Here is a 20052-nt window from a genome sequence, read left to right on the forward strand (position 1 = left end):
TCAGATCCCTCTCTGGGTGTTTGTTGGCTACAGGGCTACCTGTGTTTTGCAGCTGGACAAAGTCTAGCAACAGTCCCAGAAACAGTCAGAGGATTCCCTTCTTCTGTCAATAAAGAAAATACAGAATACAGTGCTACTTCAGTAGACCTCTGAAGCAGAGGTGAAATGGCATGCTCTGTGCCCCATTCCGTGAGCAGCTTTCAAAGTCTCTGCTCCTGATCTTGCCTCATGGTACAGCAATTGCTCTGTGTGCTTTTCAACCTATTCAGGGGTTTCTTCCTCTTATATATGCACACATTTCCGTGCTGAAAGAGTTGTGGGTTTTTTCCCCCCCACCTTTCCTAACTAGTAAGGTGCAGTATGCTGCCACACAATGGTGAAGAGACTTTATCCCAGTTACATTTCTTGCTTCAGTGGGGACAACCTGAATTCTTTCTGAATTGTCCCTTGCACTGTGGGATGTGTGGCAGCTTTACAATTAGAATTCTCTGTTCATTAATACAGAAAAGACTGTGCAGTTACTTGATTGTGAGTCTTGTTTATGTGCCAGCATCACAGTGGAAACAGAAAACAGAGTTCTAAACCAAATGTGCTGCTTATCTGCAACTGCCAGTTAGTCTGTGAACTTGACCTTAACATACACAATGAACATCTGAAAAAAACTTGGCTTCTAAAAGGCACATGTGGATTTCTGAAGGGAATGCATTAAAACCTGTTGACATAGTTTGGACTTCAGTAAGGACTAGCAGGCTTTGTTACAGCTTGATTGCAGAGTTAGCTGAAATATAATGTCAGCTGTTCATCCTCCTGTATCCAAAGCCCTGAAAACAATATCTTGTGTTGTTTCTAGGAAAATCTGAAACGGCTACGAGACAGCATAACCAGGAGGCAAATGGAAAAGCAAAAAAAGGACAAAAGTGCAGGTAATGGTCTCTGATTCTGATATTCTCTGGTAATGAAGCAGCTAACAATACTAATGGGCTTTTCAGTCAGAAATGTCTCTATGTGTATTGTAGTTATATGATACTTTAATATTCACATCCATATACCTGTTGGCTAAATAACAGGGAGGTGGCTTTACTCCTCAGTTTCCCAGATTGAGGAAAGGATACTCATATCTGTGGAGTGAATCTTCATTCATTCCTGTGCAGTTATGATTGCCCTTAAGTGATTGTGTTTAACTTTGATCCCAGGAGCAGAGCTGTCTCTTATAGACTATACTTGCATAGACCCTTCTGAGTGGTTTATTTTCCCTTCCAGACCTGGAGATTACGGTACCCATTCGACATTCTCATAATACATCAGGGAAACCAGAATGTGGAATATATGAATACACCCCCAGGAAAAACATCTTCCCACCGAAAAAGGAGTTAAAGCGAGGAGACTGGAAAACAGAAAGCACGTCCAGCACAACAAGTAAGGAAATCCTGAGTGTCACCTTCTCTACAGCACAGCTCTGGAGTCAGCTCAGGAGACAGGACTTGTGTTCCTGAATCCCAGAAATTACACAGCCACCATAAACCCAGCATGCCTTAGGCTGGCTGTTCTCAAAACTGTAAAAGCAGCTCCCTGTACATCAAATGGTTTGGGCATCTTGTGTGTGCATCTCTGCAGGAGGACAACTAAAAGCTGAGTGAAAGATTCCCTTGAACCTTCTCAGGGAAGGTATATCACTCAGATTCAGTTCTTAAAAATAGATGGCAACTGCTCTCTCAGGAAAAAGGATGGTCCCTTGCAGTGACTCAACAGGCAGGGTGCTCTTCTGGTCTGAAGGGCATAGTTACAGGGCAGACTGGGAATCAGTTGCTACATGTTACTACTTTGGTTGTTGCAGGTAGAAGTTACCATTTTTCATTGGTAACTATGGGACCTCTTGAATAATCTGGACTGTCTGCATGTTTCTATTACATTTGGGTGCACTATAGATGTTACTGCAGACTGAGCAATTCTTGCAGAAATCATTAAGATAATTTTGATCCTCTGAAAGGAAAACTGAGTCTCAGTGAGGGTACTACTTCTGTGGCTCTTCACAAGCTATAGCTAGCTCATGTCCAGAGTTAGGTGCCATAGGTAGCTGACTGATCCAGTAACCTGCATATGAGGAGCTGTAATAAGCCACTAGAGTGTGTGCAGCTTGGCTTTCTTACCTGTGGCATAATTGGAGAATGGACCCTAACATTATGTAGTACTCCTTAGTGTTGCTGTTTGTACCAGCTGATAAGAGTTACCTCACCAAGACTAGGGAGGGACTCCCATCTTTTGAGGAAACCTCTGTAACTTCCATTTCAGTGTATAGGTATCCTAACTTTAGTGTCCCAGTATTGTACAGCCCTATAGAACATTGTGTATCTATGACTGAAATGGGCTACAGCAGTGTAGAGTATGTTTGTGAGTTGCTGTCCCCTATAGAATGGCACAATGCTGCAAAACCTTTCCCTACTGTGAGTCCACACAGGTTCAATGAGTTTGCATAAATGGTTGCTGAAGGTTGCTGGAACAGACTTCTTCAATTTTAGCTCTGAAATAGAGCATAAAACCTTCCTGTGATGAGTAAGGATTGTTGTGAGAGGGAATAGTGAACAGCTATTGGAGTAAAAACCTTGTAAGCAGTCATTTGCTCAAGGAATAAATATGTGATGGTGCTCAGTGCTTTTTACCTCCACACTGATAATTTAAATATATATAAATGTTGGGTGTGTACAACTTGTGAAAATATTTACCTGACTTGTCAGCTGATACTAGCACTGGATCCTTTCAGGTAGATTATTTAACCAAAAGCCTGGACCTAGATAGGGCAGAAATTTGCTAGAAAGAAAGCGAAGCTGAGTGTTGTGGCCCTGTGGTCTGTGTTGTATGAAATGCCATTGTTTGAATCCTGAATATGTGAAAAATAGCAGGGGAAATAAATGATTCTAAACAAGCATTAAATGCTGTGTGTAAGAGGTGAGCATGAGGAATTCTGAGTGATTTGTAGTTAAATCATCAGGATTTAATAGTAAATTCGTTTTCTCTTACTCCAGGTAGTGCAAGTAACCGTTCCAGCACTCGGAGCATCTTGAGTGTCAGCAGTGGGATGGAAGGAGACAGTGAGGTAAGCTCTCACAGCTCATACACACTGTTCCACTGTTCTTAAGTAGATGGCTTCATTTTCATGCAAAAAAAAAAAAAAAAAAATTCTCAGGAATGGCACTGCAGTTGCACAAATGGCAAAATATAACCACTTCTGTTGCGAGTCTAACGAGCCTTATTCTGCTCCTCTGTAAACTCTTTTCTTCATTCTGTAGGACAATGAAGTCTCAGAAACAACTAGAAGCCACAGCCCAGTAGCCCACCAAGCAGAGAGGCTGACTTTCCCAGAAAGGCCTCCCAGAGTACCTCCTCGAGGTGCAAGCAGGTAAAGCTAAAATGCAGCTCAAACATAAGCTTTCAGTGAATCAGTATGGAAGCCTTGGGCAGAAAGCGTGGCAGGAAGTGAACATGCCTTACAACAAAATCTACTAGACTATGTAAATGCATGCTATTAGAAATTGCAAGATGTTTTTCATCTGTAATACTCGGTAGAATTGGTTTCCTAATTGATAATGTACCTACAACAATGCTGTTACTGCAGTTCACACACTGCTATGGGCAGCATTATTGAAGCACACATTGCTTGCCACACTGAAACTGACCAGGTGGAGTAGCATCTTGCCCCTGGAAGAGACTTAGTACCTCTTGGAACATACGAAGTGTAATGCAGAGGGAATTCCCTTCCAGCATTCCCTTGGACTTTTCAGAAAATTAAGATCTCTCCAAAGCATACTTGTTTACATGATTGGTTGGCCTCAAAGAATGAACCACACTGGTTTTTTACATGGTATTGGAGGTTTTGCTTGATACAATCAGGCTGTCACAAACATTAGTAACTTGTAAACATTCCTCTAGTCCAACCAGTGTCAGTCTATGAAGTCCAGACCCCAGAGACTTAGATAAGTACAGATGGTAATTAAATTCTCCAGCTGTTAAAATAGTAATTACTAATGTGTGGATGCAGTAAGTTCTGTGTGTTGACTTGGCTCTGGTAAGAATTTATCTGTAATTAGTTTGGAAAAAAGAAAATTAAATATTTTGATCTCTTCCTATTGCTTTTCATCTAATTTTCAGGAGAAAGATACAGTACTATCAAAGTTTTACTCCAACCAAATGTTATGGAGTCTCTTTCCTGTAACAGTAGAATTACTAGAGCTGAAGAATGAAAGAAGTAACTTGGAAAGGAACAGGGCTCTTGTGCCTCAGCTTTTGCTCTGTTGCTGAATCACTGATAGCCTGGTTTTCTTCTTTTATGACTACTGCTTTTACAGTATTCTTAGATACAATGTTACTGCGTGCAACATGTTGTTTCAGAACCCCATTCTTTATTTTGTTTTTTAATGCATTTGTATTCTCTGCCTTTTCATAGGCCTGTGAGCTGTGAAGGCTTTTATCCTCCACCTGTGCCCCCAAGAGGTCGCTGAATCTATTAACATCTGTGGGATATGAGATTTTTCTCTTTGTATGTGTGTTTGTACAGATATTTTTGGATTGTCTTAAATTATTTATAACTGGGAGCCAAACATTTTCTTCCCTTTCCTCCACCCTAAAACTCTGGTGATTTCCCCCCCTCCATGATTTTCACTGGGAGTTCTTGGCTTTCCATAATTATTTTCCTTGGAAGAATTTTAGTGCTTTGAGACTTCAAGCAAAAGTATCATGGCTGAGAAAAAGAATGCTGATCTGTGTCTTGATGGCCCTGCACCAGTGTGAAGTTTCCCTTTGACCAGGAAAGAACACATAATAATTTAGAGACTAAATCCTGATAAGCATTGTTACTAAAACCCTTGATGCAGCCTGCAAGGGTTTGACTGGAAAACATACTTGAAAAAGTAATGAAATTAATCTGTTTTGAAGACTTTGTTAGAAGAATACCTGTTACAGCAGGAGCAAGTGAATGTGCGGTGTAACATTTTTGGTACAGATATACTGACCTTTCCAAAGCTGTAAAATCTCCCTCCAGGAGTCATTAAACTATAGGAGAATTATGAAGTTGTCATTATTCAAAAATGTGTTTTGCATACTGCCTTGAAAGCACCGTTCCCTTTCTCCCTGAAGAGGACTGACTTTAACAAGGTGGTGTGTGTGCTGGTTTACCATGAAAACTCCTAAGGCAACTGGTAAGGGACCTCCTGTATCATAGAACAACTGCACTTAGTGAATGGTGTGGTAAGTTGAGAGAGGGCCTAGCTCTCCCTGCCCCACAGAGAAAAGAAAACCACAGCTAAACTCAGTTGGAGAAGCAAAGCTATATTTACAAGCATATATAGAAAGCAGGTTATATATAACACAATATATACAGGTATTTACAATATATATACAGAAATATTCAGCAAAGAAAAACAACACAACAAAATTCCCTCCTCGGGGAGGGATTCCCCCCCTGTAATCCCCTCTCTCCCCCCCCACCTCCCTTTCTTCCCAAAAAGGGGTTAGAGAGAGAAAGAAAGGGAGTTATTAAGGAAAAGAGGTGTTATTAAGCTTCAAAAGCCCATGCAGGATTAGTTTTGTTTATCTCAAGGTCAGCTCCATCTAGTTTGCTGAGAAGCAGACAGGCAGAGAAGCAGTTCAGGCTGGCACGGCAGAACAGACCGAAACCCAAACTGAGAAAAAATTCCAACTGCCCTATAACTTAAAGTTGCATTCTGCCCATCCACCAATGAAAATCATTTAGAATATCAGAGTGTTTTTGTTCTGGTACCAAAACATTCAGCCAGAGTGTTCCCAACACTGTCTCTCAAAGGCACAGCCTCAAACAGTCACAGTCCACCTCTTTCTAAACAATTTCATTGGCTGTTCATACTGTCCATCCAATCTAAAACAATATTTACAGTTCGTAAGTAGAGTTCATAGTCCATTCTGGCTATACTCAGATGTAGATGATTCAGAAGTCCAAGAAAATAAGAATAATGGAAAACAGTTTGTCTCTCCGCAGACAAAGCGAAGAAAAGGGAAACAGGGATACAGGGATTCTCAGTTGACTCAGGGCTCTCAGGGTTCGTGCACCGTAGATTCCTCGGGGATTCTTCCTTTGGGCACGATGTAGCTGTACAACAGTCTGAAAGTAAACTCTTTCAGCTAAAGTTAAATTTCTTTGTGGAATACACTGAATTTCACCATTCTCTTGCATTACCCAATAAGTGTGACCCGGACCTTCTGCTGAAACCACCCCTCGGACAGGTTTAGCTTCTCCTGAAGGCGAAAATACCCAAACAGTTTTACCTAACAGATTCTTTTCTCTAACAACAGGAACTCTATCGCCTTCTACTTTCTGTAGCAGATCTGAATGTGCTGGTCCAGCTCGGTTCACTGAACCTCTACTATTCACCAGCCAGGTTGCTTGTGTTAAATGTTTTTCTCAGTTTGTCAAAGATCCACCTCCCATGGCTTTGAGAGTGGTCTTCAACAAACCGTTGTGGCGTTCAATCTTCCCTGTAGCTGGTGCATAGTAAGGAATATGGAAAATCCACTCAATGCCATGCTCTTTTGCCCAGCTCTTTACAAGGTTGTTCTTGAAGTGAGTTCTGTTGTCTGACTCAATCCTCTCTGGAGTTCCGTGTCTCCACAGGATCTGTCTCTCCAGACCGAGAATGGTGTTGCGTGCAGTTGCAGTGAGTCTCCAGTTATGAATGCACACATCTCACAAATGCCAGCAGTATAGTTAGCCTGCTGCAGTGGAAACAGGCAGCCTGAGGGTTGGATTCTGCTTGCTGCTTTTCCAGTGATGTGAATCTGCCACAGCTGCATCTGGCTTCATTTGTGCTTGAGGGCTTACAAACTTAAGGAGAGTTTCCTGGGTATTTTCTTGATTGTTCTCCCCACGCCAGCTTCTGTACTTATCCTGGCCTTTGTGGGGCAAGTATAGGGCTCTGGTTGTCCATGAAGATGGGAATCTGCAAAATAACATTCACAGTAGAGAATTGAGCATCATTACCTACATTGGTTGGTGATTACCTGCTTTGATTGTCTCACCTATGTATTACTTGGTTTCCAAGCCATTCCCCCTCATCCAGCCTTGAGAGAGACATAGATACATCTGTATTAGGTGATCCCTCAGGTACATGATGGACATACAAGGCTTCTATCCAGTCATGTAAACTCCCTGTGATCTGTAAGAGAGCAGATGGTAGAGCTGTAGCTCCTTTCTCTTGCAAGGTGGCAAAGCCAATGTGCAGAGTTGCAGGAATGACAGTGACTGTGACTCACCCAGCACTAAATGAAGGTGGAGAACCTTCTGCTGCTCTTAGGGGTAAAGGCATAAGCTAAATATTATCCACGTTAAACTCGCAGGGTCTGACTCCAAATGCAGTTCATACAAGCCTCTCATGTTGATAGAGGGATGCAGGTGGTGTGCTACAGGCCTGTAGCTACAGAGGTGATTTGTTTTTATTCTTCTTTAATAAATTACGTCAGTGTCTTCTCCAGTAACTCTGACAACACATGCTCTCGCTGACAGTTTGCTCTTTGTTCAACAGTAGCCAGGGGACTTGTGAGCTGGGAGCTGCCTTCCTGTGCTGCCCTTGCAACAGAGCAAAGATCCCAGCACTATTCTGTCAAATTGGAAGCAGGGAATGAGGTTTTGGTGCTGGAATGAGGGAAATGGTAGCATGGATAAGTGAAGCAAGCAGGGATTAAAGAAATAAAGTAAAAGAGGAAATTCAGCAGCTTGATTGTCATCAGCTGTAGCATGTTTTGGTTTGCTCACCACTTCCTGGTTTTGCTCAGAAGTTCTTCATTTCCTTAGTGCTGGCTGCTGCTGTGCTCCAAAGCTCGGAGCTGTGATGGGATAAGACAAATTTATTTGCTTCCACATCTGCAAGGCACAACATAAGATAGTAAGTGTAGGATGTGGGGAAAACTGTAACCAGGCAGGAAGGGAAGAGCAACATATGGAAGCATCACACAGATTTCCTTTCAAAGCTGTTGGAGTGAAGCAGCCCAGGGACCTATCTTCCCCAGCTAATTTTTAATTCTAAACTCCCTGCGTGCAATAACCAAATGTCTTCTGAAGGAGGGGTATATCTGAGCTCTTACCTGAGCATTTTCCTTTCTTACAATCCTAATAACATGTCTCTGAAATGGATTTTTTGTTGCTGGTACTGTACTGGGATGGTTTATATCTGTATTGCTGAAGTAGCCTTTCAGTCTCTCTCCTGTTTGCAGCTTAGATACTTCCTTAGTGTGACCTGAACTATCATACAAAACCAAATACTAATGTGGTGCTCTAGTTTGGAGGAGAGATGAGCTGGGACAGGTGAGGCTGAGAAATATTATAAATACTGTATGGGCCCACTCTCCATTGCATAAGGAGGGGAAATTGAAGACACAGCTATAGTTTCAGACATTTCCATGTTGTTTTCTCTTTGTAATTAGATCCTGGCTTAGTTAGGATCTCACTGAGCAGCAGTCATAGCAAAACTATCACCTTGTCCAGGAAAAAAGGAGCAGCACTATAAGGACTTCACTGTTAAATGCAGGTAAACAACTGTGATGCATGCATGACTTTCAAGGCTGCTGTAGGCCAGCAGAGGCACCTTCTGACATGCCAAAAAGTGTGGTTTGGTTTCAGCTAGTTGCTTTAACCCTCTTACTGGTCAATGTGCAGAATCTTTGTAGCTGTAGACTCCATTTGTGTTGGTGAACACATGTGATGTGTATTGCTTCCACCCAAGGTGAAAAGTGCACTAAAAATCAAGCTCTGAAAAGACCAGAGCACAAAACTGTATGCAACCAGATTCTTGGTTACTCAAGAATATGCTGGGTGGCAGGGGTGAAGGGGAGAAATGGGAATAAAGTGTGCTTCCATCAAACATTAGAGCTCAAGGACTGAACAGATAGTAAAACTGCTGGTAAAAAGTAAATGGCCTGGTCACCTGTACAGGCATCAACCAATCCACCAAGCTGAGGTGGCAGCTGGCTGGCCTGGGCAAAGTATTTGCTCTTTGTACAGCATGCCTCAAAAAGCACGCTGCAGCAGATGGCTTTGGTTGGCCCTGTTTTGATTAAGTACTGAATAAACTGAAGATGCTGAAGCTTTCTCTCTCTCTCTTTCCCCCAAGGGTAAGCTACTCTGTTTTGGACAGAGAGGCAATGGCTAGAAAGAAACATATGGTGCTAACAAAGCTGTCCAGTTTTGTTTTGTGGTGTTTTGTTTTTGTTTTTTTAAAATATCAGCAGAGGGTTTTAATAGGTTTTGACAAGTATCTTTCTACAGGGACCTTGTTTCTACTGAAACAGTACATTTGCAAGCCCCAGCTGATCTGGAGAAGGCTTCATATGAATGCACCTTATTAAATTATGTTCAAGGAAAGTAGATTAAATGTGTTAGATCACAAGGGGAGAAGCTTTTATTATAGGTATGGTGGTCTGTGGTAAATGGGGAATTCTGATTTTGCATTGTGCCTAAAAGGCATGGATGGCAGGTAACAGCATGGACCAGCTCCTGCATTCAGCTTCTTTCAGTATTTGTTCAGTTTAAAAGCGACCTTTTTGGCATGGGGTGGGGGGTGGTGTTTGGTTTGGGATTTTTTACTTTAGAATTTCAGCTTGAGGTTGTTCCAAGTTCATCTGCTGCTTCCCAGGCCTGGTCTTGGCCAATACTGACAGCACAGTGACCAGCTGCCACGCCTGCCCCTTTGACAGGCTTTTTGCACTTCATGGGTTTCTTCTTGTACAAGTGGTGTAGAAAACAGGACCCCTTATTGCCGAGGGTACCTGCGTGCAGCCCTGTGTCGCGCTGTTCTGAAGTCTAGATTGATAGATGATGGTGATTTTATGAATTATAAAATGCATCCACCGGTGAAAAAGTAACTTCAGCACGCTCACGCGGAAGGTCACAGCGCCTCAACCACTCTTCCTTTGTTTCCACCATCGTTGTCCCTGCGCAGGCACCGATCTACTCTCCCTGTCGTGGAGGTGCCGAAGGCGAGCCAGCTCCACCCCTGCCGTGGCTGTGAGACGCTCCCGCGGGACCCTGTGGCGCTTGGCTTGGCTCTCGGCGGCCGCCGTAGACGCCGCGCGGCCGGTGTGCGGCCGGATGACGTGGCCGGGCGGAGCGGAAGTGGCGTCGCAGGTCGGCGTTGGCGGCGGGGCGCGGGCCGGCTCCGCGGCGGGGCCTGCTGCGTGCGCGGGGATGCGGAGGCCCGAGATGGCGGTGCCCGGGCTGCAGCTCTGTGCGGCCGCCGCGCTCTTTCTCTTCCTGTGCCTAGCGCTGCGCGCCCGCGCCGACGAGCACGAACACACGGTGAGGCGGGTTCCGGCCTCCCCCGAGTGCGGTCGGGCCACGACCCCGGACTCCCCCCCATCCGCGGGCCCTGCTGTCCCCGAGGGGCGTCGTCGTCCACAGCGGCCCGGAGAGATGGCGCGGGCGGGGCGGAGCGGGGAGCGACGAGCCGCGGCCAAGGCGGGAGCGGGCGCGGCAGGCAGCGGCCCCTGGGCAGCAAGCGGGCGGCTCTCTCCCCGCAGAGCTTCCTTTTCGACTTCTTCGCTGCTTGGGTTGTTTTGACCATGCAGGCCAAATATACAGGGGGTCGGGTCCTGTTCTTTCTAATTTGGTATGAGCGGCGCACTCGGTGCTCGAGGAAGGGCTACTGGAGTTTTCGGATCCGGTTTAGGCATCCTTGTGTTAGCAGTTAGCGTGGCAGCCGTGCGGCCGGGTGCGGTGCTTTCCACCTTTTCCTGGAGCAGATAACAGCCGTGGCATGGGTGCGTGCTTTGTTTAGAGAGGGCTGCCTCGCTGTTTGACTTGCACTCAGCGGGAACAGCCGTTTCTTCCGGGAGGATGTTTGCATTTGCTTCAGAACAGAAGTGTTATTCGGAACCTGGTTCTGCACTGCCTGCGCAGTGACAGCCCTATGGGCACACGCTGCAGTGTGACAGCTCTCTTGGGAGAGGGAAGTACATCTGGGTCTAGGCTGAGGCATAAGAACAGGACAAGAGACACTCGGCCTGCGACCCTTAAGGAAAATGAGTGCGTAAAATACTGCTGACTTGAGTGCTCACTTGTTGTTATGGGGATACTTATTCTAAAGTGCAGTATCACTTGGAAAGAATCACTGGGAAGTAAGTAGCATTGCTTCATCAGTTTCCAATTTTTTATTGGAGTGTTTTCCATGGCTTTTGGTATGCTGTGATCTGAGACTGGAATGAGTCTTTACTGAAAACCATCCTTGCATCTTCACAAGTGGGGTGGATTAGCATGGCTGTGATTAAGCAGTGTCCATCTGTCAGAACCTTTGTGCTCTTGAGGAGCCTGGCTGGTGAACACTTGCTCAGTTTAACTTTCTCTAGATGTGATGTGGTAAGCTTAATAAGTGTTTTTAATGAATCAGAGAAAGTATTGGTAGGTTTTGTATAAGCAGTAGGTAATTGGTTGCCTAATTCCATATATTTATGGAAAGCATTTGAAAGTTTTTAAAAGCTAATGGGATTTACCAGTGCTTCAACTAAGGAGAGGAAACTTAAACTGTTACTGCGTACTTTTGAGGAGCAGACACTCTTTGAACTATTTAGGGCCCAGTTTTGTTGCTAAACCTGTGTTTTAGGGTTGGGTTTCTGCTGAGGTGAGATGGTTTTCATCATAGCTCTGTTTGTTTTAAAGGCTATTTGTCTGGAGGGATTCTTAATTATTAATATCAATAGTCTTGGGGGGGGGGGGAAGGGATTTTATTAAGCTGTCTTTTTTTTATTTTTTTGCACTTTCCCTTTTAAAGTGAATTCTGATGGAGTTCAGGTCTTCTGAATGATTACCTAAATAAATACCAATGGAAATCACATACACCTTTTGAAGACTTGTCTGTCCTTTTTTTTTTTTTTTTTCTTTTTCTCATCTCAATTACTCAACTCTTTAAAATTATAACTCAGTCTCTTAGTTTAGTATTCCTGGTCACATGGTGTCCAGTTTAGTAACATCACGCAATAGGTTAGAAATAGTTGATGCAGAAGGACTGTTAGCTTTTTTGGAAGGCTATCTCCTTGTTTAGGTAATTTACCACTTCAATATTGTTCAGGAGATTGGAGTGCAAACATTAATAGCATGAATGAAACATGAACAGGGTTTCGTAGTAGTATACTGATTCTGAGATTAAGAATCTGCGGGAAGTGTTCCTTAAGTACTGTACTTTAGTGAATTTCTGGTTCGAATACGATTACAGTTGGAAGATTCACCTTTTTTTAACAGTATACCAAAGTGCTATATTACATTTTGGAGGTTCTGCTTGGATTTGTGGAAGTGGAGAGGAAATACTACTGTACTGATGCAGGACTTGGTAGCTTGAAAATGTAAATTTTCTGTAGCATTAAGACTTGAGTCCTGTTAGTAGGAATGCACACCATTATGCACTGCCATTTCCTTGTTAGTGCTTCAGTGTGCAGCTTCTTGTGGCCAGGCACTTGGTCCTGTTGTATCTTGCCACAGTTTACTTTTCACTGCCAGTGTACAGGGCATTATCTGTACCAAGCACACTGAATGTTTAGAAGTACTGACTGAAGCATTTAATCCTCTCTGTTAGCAGAATGATTTATTTTAATTTCCTTTCTGCTCCTACAATACATAATAGTATTTAATATTTATAAAATAATACACGTCTTATAATGTGTATTTTTGTATTAATACAACATGACTGTTAATGCTTTATGTGTGTCTGTCCTTTATTTTATAATTATAGGACTGCAAATGTTACAAAAGATAATTATGAGAGGATTCCACTTGAAGCTCTAGGACTATAAGTACTGGTGTTTCTGGAGGTACTTGGTGTGGGTGGCTTCATTGGATCAGAGGATAAATCCTTTATCTTAAATTTGAATTAGTCTTCAATAGTGGTCTCTGCTTTTCTGTATGGGAAGAATAGTATGCAATCAATTATAAGATGAAGATTTGGGTATTTAGAATCAATAGGAAGTGAAGAGAAATTTGGGGTTTGACGCAGCATTTAAAATACCCATCATCAAAAGACAGTGCAGCAGTGTAACTTCAGGCCACAAGAGAACGATTTGTCAGAAACGTAGCTGAAAACTTGTATGCTGATTGTTTAACTTCCTTCCATGCCTCAGAGTGTGTTTGGTACCTGCTTTTTGCCTGTGTGCTGGTAGTTTTTGTTGCGGGGGAATTGTGTGGGGAAGAGATAGCATTTCAATTTTAATTTTGCTTCAGTTTAATTATCAGTGCTCCGTAAGCATGGAAATACATGACAAACATTGAAAAACAAAGAGAACTCAGCCTGTACTGTGTAGCAGCATTCCCGGTTTTACAGTGATTGAAGTATTTTTGTTTGACTTTTAGCCTGATGTAGTATGTTAACGCCGTGAGCCTGCAAAGCTTGTTTGACATTAAGGCATGAAATTATTGAATTTGTGTACCATCTGTAAGTTTTCTGGTAGAGAAACACTGCAGAAAAACATTTCAGTAAAATATGTCTTTGAATACAAAGGTGTGTGCAGATAAGCAGCCTGATTCCTTTTTGGAATTATTGTGTCTCATTTTGAAGAGGTGAAATAAATGTCTCAGAAGCAGGACGTGGTGTGCCTGAGCAACTTTGTGCATCTAGGAGGTGTAAAAGCGTAAGGACTGCTTGTACAGTAGTTGAAGCTGTGCTGCCAGTAAGTCCTATACACATTTTGGTGAGGCATACAATTAAGAGAGAAATGAAGAGCTATTACTAGAAATAACCTGCTTAATCCAAAGGAGTGCATGGGGTTGAAACCCACCGTTTAATAGACTGGGGATGTGAACTGCAAACATTATCACAGAGCTTGATAGGTAGAACTAGAAGGATAACTAAGGACTAGAAGCCTGGCATATTACTCGCAGCTTGCGTTTTACTTGTCTCCTCTTCTATTTCCTGTCCTGCTTCTGTAACTGTGCTGTGCCAATGACAGATAATGTTGGTCCTTGTGCTCTGAAAGATGTGCTGTGTTCAAGGGACTGCATTGTGGAAAGCCTCCCTCCAAACTTCACCTTGAGAAACAGAGTGCAATTGCATACTTTCTGAAATAAACTGCCTTGATTTGAATTTAGTTTGCTGAATCATCACATAATATTTGGTAGTTGTAAACCCTGCTGTGACTCCATATTATTTTGCAACAGGTTTTCATGGTTTAAAAAAGAATATCAACAATTTGCCCATCTCATGTCCTCTTTGATATCCTCTCTTAATCTACCCTTAATTGTTCTGTAGAATAAATAGTTTATTTCTAGGGCTACCATGCTAACTTCTATGGTTGTGCAAAAAAACCCAGTAAGTTGCTTTCCACATCACAGTGCCCTGTGGGCAAGAGGAAAGAAAGATGCATGTGCTGTGCAGAAGATAGTCTTAATATTGCTGTGCTTGAGTAATTATTAAACCATTCAGATGTGTGGAAGCTGTCTTTCTGTTAAGCCTCAAAGTGGTGTATGCTCCCAAGTCTTCAGTAGTTGTGTTATCATGGAAGTCCGTGCCTGACCTGGTCAAACTGCACAAGTTTGATGTCAGTTTAATATTTTGCAGGGGGACTAGAATAATCATAGAATCATAGGATGCACGGGGTTCAAAGGGACTTCCAGATGTCATGTAGTCCAACCTCCCTCCAGTAAGCAGGAACGTCCCCAGCTGGTTACCAGTGTAGATGGGTTTAGCAGGATTTTATCTTGCACATATACAACATCTCTAGCCCGGTGCTCTGAACAGGCAGTGTGACCATGTCATGCTGCTTTGGAACATGTCCCCAGCTGTCGTAAGGATCATAGCCGATAGGTGGTTGCACTTGGGGTGTATGTCTGTCCTTCATTACCTGGGTGGCAATTATGGAAGAAAAAGTTTCTAAAGGTTTATCTCCCATTAATCAGTTTGTGCCAGCGGGTGGTAGGTAACTTGTGCTGATGCTGAGCCTTGTTCAGGCTTCCCCTGTGGTTTTTCACAGTTAAAATAAATCTCTGTGTAGTTACTGACGTTACTTAGCTGATATGAAGTTTAATGCAGAATAAGATGCAAAGCCAGATTTGCTATGCTTACAGAATAAGAACTACATTTTTTGTAAGTTACATTAAATAAAAGGTACTTAGTTGTTTTGTAGTATTTTCTCATACTTGGAAGCTGTGAACTCTCTGAATTCTGGCCCCATTACCAAGTTGTTAAGTACTTAGTTCTGTGAATGTATTGTCCCTGTGTGTGTATTGTCTCTTATGAACCAAAGCCAGAAGAGCTTGCTGAGATATACCAGGGTAAAGGTTGCAGCATCTTATTGTTGACCTTTTGTTCCCTTGCCAGTTAATATGTTCTTAATAGGATACTGGTGTTGATAATCTGGCATGTGAAAAGCTGCCATTCCACCATCTAGTTCTGTGCAAACAAATCAGGAAAGGGAAAGAACAAAAAATAATTTCTGAAATAGCAGTACTTTAGTACAGCAAAATAAATCCTTCATGTTAGGAATATGTTTGTCATTTGTTTTCATAAGAGATGAAGACAAAATTGCATTGAGGCTGAAGTGTAACTAACCCTAGGTCAGATTTATGCCATTCAAATTACCGGGAGTCTACTCTGCACATCATTAATTTTACTTCAAACTGTTTTACCATTTGACATGTTACTTCATTACTACTTGTCCCTGTTGCAAGCCTTAGTAGTTTAGATACAGCTGTAACGGGAATAGGTTTGTTTCTTTTCTAGAAGTTCTGTACAATTGATAGGGCCAATAGTGACTCAGGACCCTTACCATATGTGGAATGAGAGCAAGAACTTTTTTGTTTAGATCTCTTACGATGGCAGCTACTCTTGGTGAATGTAACTTATTGGATGTGTAACATGAATATTCTTGCACATTGTTGCCAACTTCCTCTTTTGTTTGTTCTGTACTTTGTATTGTTAGGTAGGTCATGATGGTTTTATGTTTTCTGGGATCTGGCAGAATCTCAATGAGTTAAAGTAATTTGCTTACTGGTTAGGTACCAGAAGATGAGGAACCTATGACAGACAAGTTTTATATTGCTTTCTAACAATTTTTGATAGAGACCATTGGACTTTTCACATACTGTCTTGTTCTGTGTTGGTTTTGACTGTGAGTTCCTGCTGACTTGCCCACTAAGGTTAACAGAAGTTGACATGATTTTGATTTGCTTGGTTGCATTCAGACCTCAGGGGGCACAGCTGAAGAGTTGCTTATTGGAACAGTAAGAATAAGACTTCAGGATCTTCTGGTTTGTCACTTTGTCTAAGGCTGCTCGATTCCTGAAGAAATGAGAGTAGTTTCTTCAATGTGCTTTTTCTGCCAAGAATGAAAGGTGGTGCTATAGAGCTGAAATTTTCTTGTTTTCTGTGGCTCCAGGTTCTTTGCAGGAGCCTCCATATTTGCTGAGAAAAGACAGAAGAGGCCATGATAGCACTTGAAATTACTGCAAGACTGAGTGTGCTTACCAAAATCTGACTAGTATTTGATACATCATGCCTGAGTGTTGTCTTCCCCTTGGAACCGGAATTTTCTTTAGCAACTTCGTTGTTTCTTTTGTAGAGTGACCTTTTTGCTGCAAAGTATGTTGCATGTTAGTCTTCTCTGAACAGAAAAGTCCTCATATAGAGCTGATGGAACAGTCCTACAAGATACTGTAGTTCTTTGTCTTGCCTAAATGAGAACTGTTATCCTATGTGTTGACACTGTTATTTGTTGTAGATGCTTCGATATTGTGAAGGCAGTAATTAAAAAGAAAAACAAAACAAACCCCCAAAACAAAGCACCACACATCTGAACTTTTTGAAAACACTGAGTTCTTGCAACTAAATTACCCTATCACTAGAGTAAGTTTATAAGGATGAGATATGCCATGATAGGGAAATGTATTTAAACATGAAAGCTGATCTTTATAATTGAGAACGAGCAAAACCCCAAAAATGTAGGGAGAATAAAATCTGTTTGACTTTCTACTAGGCAGCACCCCCACCCCAAATTCAGGCTGAAGTTTCTTAAGCTGGGTTTCTTACTAGAGCTTTATTAATTCTGGGAGGGCATCAGAGGGGGCCCCTGATGGACTGCAAATTGCTGTGACTAGGGACTTGCTAATTGTGAGTGAGTGTACCCTGGGGTGGCTGAGTTGCTGTGTTTGATTATGTAGTGGTCCTGAGAATAGTTCTTTTAAGTTGTTCTGGGATGGTTATGAGAAAGGAGGAAGTAAAAATGTAGACTGAATCCTTAGTTTATGATTTATTTGATCTCTTTCCTATCCAGAATAGAATCATGGCATCTTGGAGTCATTGTGGGAAGAATTTGTAGGCCCTGAAGGAGGGCTAAGTATCCTGTAGATAAGAGACAAGCAAAGGCCAAATTTGTTGTTGTAGATGTTGTAATTACAACATAGTTAACATTATTAGATCAGAAAGTGTAATGAGGTTTTGAATGCTCTAATATGTTCTAAGGAGCTGGATTCTGTCACTTGAAAGTATACTATCTGGTTTAGTTCCAAAAATGCAGAGGTCCTGACACAGTATGAAGCAGGTCAGAAACAAGAAGCCAAGTGAAGCATTGGTCAATGCTTTCTTTATTCAGGCACTGAATTCACAGACCTAAGAATGTTGTCATGTTCCGTTACTGCAGGTTGAACAGAGGCAGTGAAGTTCATGTGTAAGCTCTTGTGTTACAAGCAGTAATGCTAAAGTGGGCTCTTGACAAGTTAAAACCACTTTGAGAAAGGGTGGAGAATATGTTCTGCAGCTTTTAGAGTAAGAAACAGAAGATGTACTAGGCATAACAGACTAGAAAGAGATATGGACCAGTTTGTCCCTTGCTACATTGGCAAGAGTTAGTGATGGTGGTGTAGTGCAGATTCTGCTATCTGCTTCTGAGTGGTCTGGAACTAACTTTTTTTTTTTTTCCTTCCTTCTTTCCCAACTTCTTTTGAAGTTGGACAAGCTGCACTGATGTAATCTTTCTTGTTACTGGCAGAAAGGAAGAATGTCTGCTTTCCCTTACTGTGGTGTTTACTCTTTCTTTGCTGCTTGGCATTTTTACCTTTCAGAAATGTTCTGAATTTTTAGCCCTGCAAATGGCAGGTTTGTGAAAGTGATGTGTTTGGTCTCAGCTGCAGCTCAGAAGGAAATTAATAAGATATTTAAAGTTGCTTGTGGGAGATTGCTCACTGAAAAGGCTGGAATGACCCTTGTACATCCTCATAAATAAAAAAAGATGAGACTTGTAATTGAGATGACATGTTAGTATAAAGGGATTAAACTGTTTCCCAAAGCATGTTTGTTTAAATCCTTGAGATTAACTTTTAAACACCTCATCTGAAGAGTTTTGGGGTTTTTTTTAGCATTTCATGTGTAGCTAATTATTTCTGAGTTAACCTGTTGATATGACTGTGGTTATTCAGAATGAATGGAGTTCAAAAACTTTGTTCATTTGTTAAGACAGGAGATGCACAACTGCATACAGTATTTCCCCTTGGGACTGTGAAATAGTTATGGCTAATTAGCATTTGACTTTATTTTTCTTTCCAATGTGTTCTGTGTTTGCTTATTAAAATAGTACTTCAAAACAAGTCAGGATCTATTTGGTGATTGTGTTTGCAGGTGTGTACAGTTGTAAACAGGATTTTTTTGTGTGTGTGTGTCTTAAAATTTAGATCACTGCCCCTCCTAATCTACTAAAATAGTAGCAGGTGATGAAGTTGTGTTGGATGAAAAGCTTTGTAGTAACCAGCAAACCTGATACCTCACCCAGATGCATTCAGATGTAGAGCAAATAATTGTTTCAGGTCACTTCTGCATTCATGCAGCATTTTAATACAGATAGGTGAATGTCTGTAAGGACTTCTTTGTTGTTGAAAGTTTTACGGGCTTGAAAGTAATTTCTCCTTGGCTCCTAGCCAAGGAATAAATTTTTCTGCCTAAGAGTAGCTGTGGAAAATGAAGGGTGGATAGTCCTAGAAAGAATTTCATGGTAAACACCAAACTCCTTGCTGTTCTGTTATTTTTTTCATTGTGAGAATGCTGTAATTGCATCAAAATATAATCCTTCTGCATGTAGATAGGCCACAGTTCAATTTTAGTTCTTCCTAGGAGGCATTGTGGTCTTCTGGGAATTTCAGATGTAACCTACACCATTACAAGAATGAAAAGTTGCATTTTAGAAAAATACAGTATACTTGTCACCATGGGTAATTCTCCTGATTTATTTTCTAAGATCTTGATTAGCAGGATATTAAGTTGACATTTGTATAGTGGACAAAAGTAGAATTTTGCTTTTAACTGATGTGTGTTTCCACAAATCTGTGAAGGCTTATTTATCTTTGACATTTCTGCTTTTCTGTACTTTTGCTCTATCTTCTGCTTCTCTACTAAATTAGTGTGAATCCCCCTCTTTTGATACTCCAGTCATGGGCTGTAAGAAACTGTATGATGAACTAAGCCTTGTTTGTTTTTGGTTTTGGTGTGGGGTTTTTTGGGTTGTTGGTTGTTTTGGGTTTTTTTGGTAGGAAAGCAGGTTGAAAACTGTATCCTAGAATCCCTGCCATCCAAAAGACAAAGTTACTCAACTGTCTTTAAATGTATCTGGTTCCTGTGATTGCTTGCTCATTAATATGAATGAGTTTCTTGAATTTTAATTCTGCTGGGCTTCTTGTCTAACTCAATAAATTTATGTTTCAGTACCAAGATAAAGAGGAAGTTGTTTTATGGATGAATACAGTAGGACCCTACCACAATCGCCAAGAAACATACAAATACTTCTCTCTTCCTTTCTGTGTGGGATCAAAAAAAAGCATCAGCCATTACCATGAAACCCTAGGAGAAGCACTTCAAGGAGTTGAATTAGAATTCAGTGGACTTGACATCAAATTTAAAGGTAAGCAATTGAAAGTGCATTTAGTCACTTTAAAAAATCCAAACCCCTTAAAACTTGATTTCTGAATTAGCACTGAAAGTTTGCTGCTGCTAGCAGCTTGAGTGTATTTTATACTGATTCTTGAAATGCCTTGGAAGGTTGTCTGCTACCTCTGGCTTTTCACTGTACGGTAAAGTC

General features: G+C 41.7%; 2 protein-coding genes across 2 annotated transcripts in view; both read left to right on the forward strand.

The window, feature by feature from the left end:
* PIK3AP1 (phosphoinositide-3-kinase adaptor protein 1) overlaps positions 1-4889 on the forward strand; it is a 43225-nt gene extending 38336 nt beyond the window's left edge. Inside the window, exons 14-18 of the mRNA XM_054163888.1 lie at positions 851-923; positions 1261-1416; positions 3021-3091; positions 3285-3394; positions 4439-4889. Coding sequence (XP_054019863.1) covers positions 851-923; positions 1261-1416; positions 3021-3091; positions 3285-3394; positions 4439-4493 — 465 coding nt within the window. The 3' untranslated portion in view covers positions 4494-4889. The remainder of the gene's footprint in view (positions 1-850; positions 924-1260; positions 1417-3020; positions 3092-3284; positions 3395-4438) is intronic.
* A 5216-nt stretch (positions 4890-10105) lies between these two features.
* Positions 10106-20052, forward strand: part of TM9SF3 (transmembrane 9 superfamily member 3) — a 40582-nt gene continuing 30635 nt past the window's right edge. Inside the window, exons 1-2 of the mRNA XM_054163583.1 lie at positions 10106-10312; positions 19680-19875. Of these exons, the coding sequence (XP_054019558.1) occupies positions 10106-10312; positions 19680-19875 (403 nt within the window). The remainder of the gene's footprint in view (positions 10313-19679; positions 19876-20052) is intronic.

This window comes from Dryobates pubescens, chromosome 8 (genome assembly GCF_014839835.1).
Source record: "Dryobates pubescens isolate bDryPub1 chromosome 8, bDryPub1.pri, whole genome shotgun sequence".
NCBI lineage: Eukaryota > Metazoa > Chordata > Aves > Piciformes > Picidae > Dryobates > Dryobates pubescens.